We start from the raw sequence: 9,995 nt of genomic DNA, 5'->3' as shown, positions 1-9,995 counted from the left end.
ATTAATGACTGACTTTAATATATATTTTTATATTTTAAAAAATTATATGATCTTGAGTGTCATAAGCACTAAGGTAATATGCAATGTGATGTATATTGAGCATGTTCTTAGGTAGGCCACGTCGTGGTGCATATGATTAAGTGTGTCATTGCACCTATATCAATTTAATTTCAGTATTTTGCCTAAGGAATAATCTCTTGACGTATCTGGTCGCACTTTACACTTACGTAAGTTGGAAAGAGAACCTTTTTTAAGTCAACGCACGTTCCTTAGTTCATTCATCAGCAAGGGATATTCATATTTATATTCATAATATATAATGATAATGATCTTAGAATAAAGTGATAACAAAACTACCAACTAAGTGTTCAGCATATGATCGTTCATGAATAGAACAGCATTATGATTAAAAAAATGATTTTGTTAAGAATTAATTAGGATGTAATCAATTTAGATCCAATTAATTAAAAAATAAATTTAATTTATTACAAAAAAAATAATTTTTTATTATCTTAATTTTTAAAATTTTAAAATAAAAAAAAAGAGTTGGTTTAATTAGCTTATATTATAGTTATACTTTTTCTATTTATGTATGTATGTATGTGTGATCGTTTGTGATACATATGTAATGGTAATACGTCGTATTTGCGGAAGTACCTAGAAAGATATAAATAATTGATGTACTCTGAGTGTCTGTGAGTGTCTGCGACCTTTGTTTTTGCTTTCTTTCAACTGATGATCCATATATGTATTAATTATATAGTAGACCAATAGTTGGAGTACTGGCGGCTACCCTAGCCTCTTCAACGGGAGAAATATGAAATTGGTAAATAGTTATATATATAACTTATATACTAGCTATGATTCATTTTATGTCTTATTTTATCTGTTGTTATTTTTTATACTAATACCAGTAAATAAGATATGAGAAACTAAATTACTCAATATTTCTAAACTAACTTTTGACAGATATTTGTCCTTTTTTTAACGTATATAATTTGTGATACATATATGACTCAGTATTAGAGGTTTATTCATAAAACCCGCGCTATAATTTTTTTTAAAACCGTCGTCCTACCAAATCGTGGACTTCTACAAGATTTTACTAAATTTTCTAAAATCCAACCACATACCAAAATTTTAGTGGGGGAAGAGGGGGAGAGCGCGCTGCTGGTCAAGCGACAGTAAAACGTGGATAGTTACAAGCAGTGGCGGAACTTGAAACAAAATTTTGGAGGCCACATAGAAGATAATTGTTAAAATACTTTTGATAACTTGAAACAAAATTTTGGGGGCCACATAGAAGATAATTGTTAAAATACTTTTGATATAGACCCCATTTAAGATAAGCTCGTCTAATCTCATCTTTCTAGTTTTGGTGATATTGCCAAATTTAAATCCCCTTTTTTAGGGCTTCGTTCCAAAAAATTAAGGTCAAACTCATCAGATGTAATTTTTTAAACTTTTGAAGGTTGTATCTCACTTTTTTCGTGATTCATTAAAGTAGAAGAACTACAAGTGTTAATATTATAAAAATTATATGTTCTCCTTCTTAAATATTAGCATTCCTCTTAAAAAATGCATCAATTCTTTGATTTTTTATTATTATTTTATATAAATTTGAATATATATCCAGTAGAATATGTAAAGAAGAAGTTAGAAGGACAAATATTAAAATTTATAATATTTTTTGAAATTTTTTTATCAATTTATACAAATACAATAATATTAATATTTATTGAATATTTTATTATTTTTTATCATATAAAAAATTAAATTAAATAAATAATAAAATATAAAATAATATTAAATTAAATAAATAAAAAATATTTATTTTTTTATATTTGAACTTAAAAGTAAAAAGAGTGTTGCTTATTGAACTTATTGGGTACTTTAAGTCATAATAAAGTATTTAAACTAATTAAATTATTTTTTATCTTTTGAAAAAATACTACTAATTTTTTTATAAAAAATTTGGGAGAGGGCCATGGCCCCCTTGTCTGAACTAAGCTCCGCCACTGTTCAAGAAGATCAGTCATTCACGTAGATATTACAAGTTTGATAGCGATTCTTAAATTATTGGTATCGAAGATTAAACAGCAAAATAATCATTGTGATCTATAAGTCAACTATCATTTGTCAAAACAAACCCACACCAAGTATTTGGCACAAAGACACTGATAGTGCACTAGCTAGCATCTACAGATTGAGCTTCTTCTGTTACTTGTAATAAGACCCAAAACATAAAGGGTTAATGTTACCACCTAAGGTGGGATAACTACACGACATAACTGTATATATGGCATAAATTTAGTTCCATACAAAACACAAAAGTAAAATAATTGAACAATCTATCTAGTCCCATCCAGTTGCAACAATCGATGCATAACCTCCAGGACCATCTTCAACGTTGCCACCTCCATACAAGTCAGTATTGGCATAAGTATAATGACAACTGGTAGCAGGAGGAACTGAATTTGCCATCTCATAAGATGATGAATCAGCATATTCATTGGAGTCTTTTATGTCAAATGTATAATCAGCATTATATGAATCGCCAAAAGTAGTGGAGTGGTTGTCATAATTCTCCACTTCAGGTTCAGTAACATTTCGGAAGTCACGACCACCATACTGCTGAGATGGATGGCTACCACCAGTGCCATCATATGATGAAGACTCACCAGCATATTGGCTCAGCCAAGAAGGAATTTCTTGCTTTGCTTCCTGCAAAAGGTCAACAAGAGGCTTTGCAAGATGATTGTTCTTGTAGCTGAAGAAGGCAGTGGCAAAACCAGATTTGCCAGCACGGCCAGTTCTGCCAATTCTGTGAACATAGTCATCAATGTTTCTTGGCAAATCATAATTGATGACATGGGCCACATGCGGGATATCCAAACCTCTGGAAGCAACATCTGTCGCCACCATGATAGGAGTCGCACCTTTTTTGAAGGATCTTAAAGCTCGTTCCCTTTCCTACATATGTCAGTGTAGCCAAATAATTAGTAATCAAATTATAAAATGATAAATAATATGGTAAGATAGCATATTAGTTAGCAATTTAACATCCAACATTGTTAACACACGTGTCAAGAAAGTCAATGCAATGTTATCAACATTTAAATGTAACAAAAATAATGAAATAACACTTCTTTATACAAAACTACTGACCCAGCGTACTAGTCCCTCAGAAATTACTTGCAGCTTGAACTCAATGGAAAGCATATACCATATCATCAAAATTTGTGATTTGAGAGAATAACACAACACAAACCTTATTAACAATTAAATAAATAAATTATTACTAGAGGAATAACTCAGACAGCAGCCAGCATAAAATAACACAGAAATCGGAACAATCATACAAGAAGACAAGAACGAAAGAAAGACAATCCCTTACCATTTGAACTTTGTCACCATGTATTGCAATAGCACGAAACCCTTTTCTCGTCAAGGTAGATTCTAAATTATCCGCTCCCCTCTTTGTTTCAACAAATACAAGAGTCAAAGCAGGCTGTATTGGAGAAAACAAGTAAACCAAATCAATAATCCAATTAGCGGAATTTAACAAGAAATTATAAGACATAAAAGCATCAGCAACGTTTTGTTTTTTCTTTTACCTTCCCGTTGGCGCCACGTGCATTTTGACCATGGAGTAGATCCATTAGATGGTTAATCTTTTCATTATCCTCAACATATTCAACTTTCTGCACAATCAATTCAGTGCTAGAACCAACCCTTCCAACAGATAGGAATATGTAGTTTGATAGAAAGTCAGATGCAAGCTTCTGCAACATAACCAATAAATTGAAAATCAACAATTATTGAAGCAGCCTAACGCAACACCAACAAAATATCATCAATCACAGGCATACATGCAAGAGAAAGAATGAATTTTCAAGTTCACCTGAATATCATCAGGGAATGTAGCGCTGAAAAGCATAGTTTGCCTAACACCAGGTGGAGGCATGTCCATCTGCTCAACAATCTTGCGTATCTGCTGCTCAAACCCCATGTCCAACATTCGATCAGCCTCATCCAAAGCAAGAAGCTTTATCCTTGTCAAAGAAACCCTCCCTCTTTCAATGATATCCACCAACCTCCCAGGAGTAGCAACAAGTATATCAACACCCTTCTCTAAATTCCGCAGCTGTTACATTAATTATTAATTAAAAAACAAAAGTTCAGAGCACAAATTAAACCTAGCATTAGCCATAAGCCTGAGAACACACCTGCTGAGTTATTGCAGCTCCACCATAAGCAACAACAACCTTCACTCCAGTTTGATGAGCAAACTTCTTCGCTTCATCATGTATCTACCAATGTTCCAAAAATAAATAAGAGAGTAAAAAGAAAAACGGAAAAAGCCAGATAGAAAATGAAGAACATGAAACTAACTTGGCAAGATAATTCTCTAGTAGGAGAAAGAATAAGTGACGTTGGATATGAAACAGTGCCGCCACGATCACGAACCACAGAAGTAAACCCCGGACGACGATTCTTAAGAATAACAGAAATGATCGGGAAGCAAAACGCCGCCGTTTTACCGGACCCAGTCTGCGCGCAGGCCATCAAGTCACGGCCGGCGCAAGCAATGGGAATGGCGTGGCGCTGAATCGGCGTAGGCTTCACGTACTTGCACCGCTCGATGTTCGTCTTCAGCACTTGGTGGAAATCGGTTTCCACGAACGATTCCACCGGCAGGGGAACTTCGTCGCCGCTAACCTCCACCGGTACAGATTCGTACGCCTCGAAGTTGATTCCCCCGCCGGCGCCGGAGGTGGTGTCGTCTTCAGCGTTCAGGTCAAGGTGGTTGAAGTGCCACGTGGCGCGGGGCCAGAAGAAGTGCTGTATGCATTATCGGAGAAGGGATAAGAAGAGAAAGCATTGTTTTGAGGGTAGCTAGTGGGATTTCGACGCCGTTCCATGGTGGTTCAAAGAAAAGGCAGGTTTTGACTACAGACTAAAAAGGACTAAAAGAGTGTTAAAAGGAAAAGGTTGTTAATTAATGATGGTTTACTAAGCACATGACTAAGTGTAAGAAGAGAATGAACGAGGAATGGATGTTTTTAAGTTTTTGTTGTTGGGGGGAAGCGGGTGGAGAGGGGGAGACGAGGGAATCTTGTGAAATCTTTATTGGGATACGTGTCGACCATCTATTGGAAATATGGCTGGTGCATGGAGGTTTAGGAAATGGGAAAGTATAAAGTAGCTAATAGAATATTTGTATAATGTATACAAAATGAAGGTTTAGGGAGTATTAAAAATATAATCATTAGTGTTATTTTTATTCGTTAGTTGAAATTTTTGCGATGAATGATATTATGATATGGTATTAAAGTTTTAGATCCAAAAAGATGTTTATTATCTCTAATACTTAAATAATTATTCTAAATAATATAAAAAATGTTTATTTTATAATTTAATAGTCCATTATCTCTCTAGCAGAACCGAAGGAAATAGGTTTAAAAGAGAGTGTATGGTAATGCATTTAATGTGGGCGTGAGGAGGTGACGTACCGGTTGTACCCCACGATGCAATTCTCACAACCATCGTAACTTCATATTCCTTCTATCACCTTATTTGCAACGAGAACGGCCCTTTCATTTTCCTATAATTGCTTTTTGATTTGGGAACTACAAATTACATATATCATTCTTCTTGGACCTTGTCACCTTGGTTGCCTTAATTACTTTTCTTTCACTCTTAACTTCAGCATTTACTCTTTCTTGAACCGGGGAATATTTTATTAAATTATTATTTAATAATTTTTAATTAATAAATTTATATAAAAATAATTGTATGTTGATAAGGAGGTGCACAAGTAGAAGAAAGTATGAGAGAAGAGTGGGAGAGAGAAGATATAAAAGTGAATGAAAATTAGTTGCTAAAGAATAATAGAGTCACACAAATAGGATTATTATAATGTAGTATTTATACATCAGTTTAATTATGTTCAATTAACTATGATTAAGATCTAATTTGGGCAAACAGTTTAATTAAGTTCTTTTTGAAAAAAAATAGTTTAAATAATAAATGATTATATTAAAAGTAGTTTATAAATAAATTATTTTGTATTTAGATTTTTAGTTTTAAAAGTGCGTATTTTATAAATGTGATAAAAAGTAGTAGTATTATGAGAGAAGTCATTTTTTTTTTAATTTCTATAAGCTCTTAAATAGCTTCTTAAAAAGTTGCAATTTGATTTTGAAATTACACCAAACATTAATACTACTACTTTTTATAAGTCAAAAACTCAAAAAATTTACTTTTGAAATTTCCCAAATCGGCTCTAATTCTAACTCATACTAATAGACTTCTAACTACAATAATTAGTTATTTTCTAACTAACTATTCACTAATTTACTTCTATAAATATTTAGGCTAAGGTAAAATCTATATCAACTAACTTTTTTCCTCAAACTAGAAGTACGAGAACCGTAAATGTCCAACAATCATAATTTAGAACAACATGAGTGAAAAGGTCCTGGTGCTAGTGTCTTTATCAAAAGATCAGCCGTTTGATTACTGGAGGTTACGGGTAGTAGTTTGATGACTCCCTCATTGGCTTTGTCTTGGACTATATGGTAGTCCGCTTCTATGTATTTTATTCGCCCATGTAGAACCGAATTGGTTGCCATGGCTAGAGCAGACTGGCTATCGCTGTACAGAACAAGAGGTTGAGGATGACTCACACCAAACACATCTAGCAAGCAGAGAAGCTAGAGAGATTCACAAGTGACATTTGCCAAGGCTTTGTATTCCGTTTCAAAGGACGATTTTGACACAGTTTGTTGCTTGCTACTTTTTCAAGAGATCAGCGTTGTGCTAAGAAAGAAGCAGTAACCAAAAACTGATTGTCCGATATCGAGACATGTTGCCCAATCCGCATCGGTGAAACCAGGGAGTTTGAAGTCAATAATAAGAAGGAAATTAAAAAGAGGCCCGTGATTGGAGTGCTCTTCAAGTAACATAAAACTCGCAGGGCCGTTTTGTAATGGTCATGAGTAAGAGATTATAAATATTGACTTAATTTTCTCACCGCAAAAGTAATGTCGAGTCTGGTAATTAGTAAGATATTGGAGCTTGCCAATGAGCTTTCTGTACAAAGTAGGCTCTGTTAGGAGCTCTCCTGAGGTCATGGAGAGGTGCACTAAATAATCTATTGGTGTTGAAGCAGGTTTGCCTCCAATAGCCCAAATTTCTCTAAGAGATCTGTTGTATACTTCTTTTGATACAATGCCAATCCCTTTGTGTTATAAGTAACCTCCATTCTCAATAAGTATTTGAGTTTTTCTAAATCTTTGATGCTGAATCTGGCATCCAGAACTGATTTGATGTGTTCAATCTCATTGGCATCATCCCCCGCCAAAACAAGATCATCCACATATGCCAAAATTGCAGTGAAACCTGAAGTCATTCGTTTGATGAATAAGGAATAGTCTGACTTGGACTGTTTGTAGCCAGATTCAGTAAGCATTGAGACAAGTTTGGTATTCCATTAATGGCTCGCCTGTTTGAGGTCAAATAATGAATTTTTCAGTTTGCAAATTGAACCTGGAGGTGTTGCTAGTCCTTGAGGAACCCGCATGTATACCTCTTCGAGTAAGTCACCGTGAAGAAAAGCAGTGTTTACGTCCAATTGTTGGAGAAACCATCGCTTCGGGACAGCTACAAACAAGAGAACTCTTAATGTAGTCATGCGGACAATAAGGCTGAAGGTATCAAAATAGTCAGATATGGCCGTTTGAGTGAAGCCCTTGGTGCACGAAATTGTGATGTCCAGGCTCGAACAATCCCTGGCAACGTGAGCAACTTGGTACGCGTAATCATGATTACATTTTAATGATGTAAAATTCATGGCTCTTTCTTTCCCTGGCAATGGCGCCAAGAACATGGTGCCAATACCATGGTTCACAACTTCGATACAACTAACCAGCAAGTGCACTGGGTCGTCCAAGTAATACCTTACGTGAGTAAGGGTCGAATCCCACGGAGATTGTTGGTATGAAGCAAGCTATGGTCACCTTGTAAATCTCAGTCAGGCAGATATAAAACAGTTATGGAGTTTTCGAAAATAAATAATAAAATAGGGATAGATATACTTATGTAATTCACTGGTAAGCGTATGGAGATGCAAACTTTGCATTAATCTTTGAGGAACAGCAGAGCTCCACACCTTAATCTATGGAGTGTAGAAACTCTACCGTTGAAAATACATAAGTGAAAGGTCCAGGCATGGCCGAGATGGCAAGCCCCCTAAAACGTGATCAATAGTCTCCTCAGATGAACAATGGATTAAAACTGAGACCAAAGATGTCAAATACAATAGTAAAAAGTCCTATTTATAATAAACTACTCACTAGGGTTTACATGAGTAAGTAATTGATGTATAAATCCACTTCCGGGGCCCACTTGGTGTGTGTTTGGGCTGAGCTTGAGTGTTGCACGTGTAGAGGTCCTTCTAGGAGTTGAACGCCAGCTTTTGTGCCAGTTTGGGCGTTCAACTCTGGTTTTGGCTCCTTTTCTGGCGCTGGACGCCAGATTTGGGTAGAAATCTGGCGTTGAACGCCAGTTTACGTCGTCTATCCTTGGCCAAAGTATGGACTATTATATATTGCTGGAAAGCCCTGGATGTCTACTTTCCAACGCAATTGAAAGCGCGCCATTTCGAGTTTTGTAGCTCCAGAAAATCCATTTTGAGTGTAGGGAGATCAGAATCCAACAGCATCAGCAGTCCTTCTTCAACCTCTGAATCTGATTTCTGCTCAAGTCCCTCAATTTCAGTCAGAAAATACCTGAAATCACAGAAAAACACACAAACTCATAGTAAAGTCCAGAAATGTGAATTTAACATAAAAACTAATGAAAACATCCCTAAAAGTAACTAGATCCTACTAAAAACATAATAAAAATAATGCCAAAAAGCGTATAAATTATCCGCTCATCACAACACCAAACTTAAATTGTTGCTTATCCCCAAGCAACTGAAAATCAATTAGGATAAAAAGAAGAGAATATACTATAAATTCCAAACTATCAATGAAACATAGCTGCAATCATATGAGCGGGACTTATAGCTTTTTGCCTCTTGAATAGTTTTGGCATCTCACTTTATCCATCTTGACTTTAACCGCTTAGTCTCAAGTTTTCACTTGACACCTACACTCTACAAGCACATGGTTAGGGACAGCTTGGTTTGGCCGCTTAGGCTAGGACTTTAGGCCTTTAGGCCCTCCTATCCACTGATGCTCAAAGGCTTGGGATCCTTTTTATTTGCCCTTGCCTTTTGGTTTTAAGGGTTATTGGCTTTTTCTGCTTGCTTTTTCTTTTTCTTTCTATATTTTTTTTTTCGCCTATTTTTTTCTTTTTTCTTCTTTTTTTTTTCTCTGCAAGCTTTGTTCTTTGCTGCTTTTTCTTGCTTCAAGAATCATTTTTATGATTTTTCAGATTATCGAATAACATGTCTCCTAGTCATCATTCTTTCAAGAGCCAACATATTTAACATTCTTAAACAACAACTTCAAAAGACATATGCACTGTTCAAGCATACATTCAGAAAATAAGAAGCATTGTCACCACATCAACATAATTAAGCTAAGTTCAAGGATAAATTCGAAACTCATGTACTTCTTGTTCTTTTGAATTAAAACATTTTTTATTTAAGAGAGGTGATGGATTCATAGGACATTTATAACTTTAAGACAAAGTTACTAACTACTAATGATCATATAATGAAGACACAAACACAGATAAGCACATAACATAGAAATGAAAAATAGAAGAAATAAGAACAAGGAATGAATCCACTTTAGTGATGGTGGCGTTTCCTTCTTGAGGAACCAATGATGTCCTTGAGCTCTTCTATGTCTCTTCCTTGTCTTTGTTGCTCCTCCCTCATTGCTTTTTGATCTTCTCTGATTTCATGGAGCATGATGGAGTGCTCTTGATGTTCCACCCTTAGTTGTCCCATATTGGAACTCAATTCTCCTAGGGAG

At 35.2% G+C, this 9,995-nt stretch overlaps 1 protein-coding gene across 1 annotated transcript; it reads right to left on the bottom strand.

Annotated features, from left to right (window-relative positions):
* Nucleotides 2,030-7,699, bottom strand: LOC107620073 (DEAD-box ATP-dependent RNA helicase 52B-like). Its single transcript, XM_016322294.2, has 8 exons — nt 7,555-7,699; nt 7,184-7,407; nt 4,396-4,845; nt 4,230-4,313; nt 3,905-4,147; nt 3,618-3,785; nt 3,398-3,511; nt 2,030-2,973 (listed from the first exon to the last, which is right to left on the bottom strand). Exons 1-8 carry the CDS (start codon nt 7,697-7,699, stop codon nt 2,356-2,358), a joined length of 2,046 nt encoding a protein of 681 aa, XP_016177780.1. The 3' UTR covers nt 2,030-2,355.

This window comes from Arachis ipaensis, chromosome B10 (genome assembly GCF_000816755.2).
Source record: "Arachis ipaensis cultivar K30076 chromosome B10, Araip1.1, whole genome shotgun sequence".
Classification (NCBI taxonomy): Eukaryota; Viridiplantae; Streptophyta; class Magnoliopsida; order Fabales; family Fabaceae; genus Arachis; species Arachis ipaensis.
Note: the sequence above shows the minus strand (reverse complement) of the source record. Positions and strands in the feature narration are given on the sequence as shown.

What these genes read in the sequence shown, in the direction of transcription:
- LOC107620073 (XM_016322294.2), bottom strand. Translation starts at nt 7,699, where the DNA reads ATGACTACATTAAGAGTTCTCTTGTTTGTAGCTGTCCCGAAGCGATGG. An exon ending in CATTCCCTGATGATATTCAG is followed by an intron (nt 3,786 to 3,904) that starts GTGAACTTGAAA and finishes GTTATGTTGCAG; the next exon opens with AAGCTTGCATCTGACTTTCT. An exon ending in ATGGTGACAAAGTTCAAATG is followed by an intron (nt 2,974 to 3,397) that starts GTAAGGGATTGT and finishes TGACATATGTAG; the next exon opens with GAAAGGGAACGAGCTTTAAG.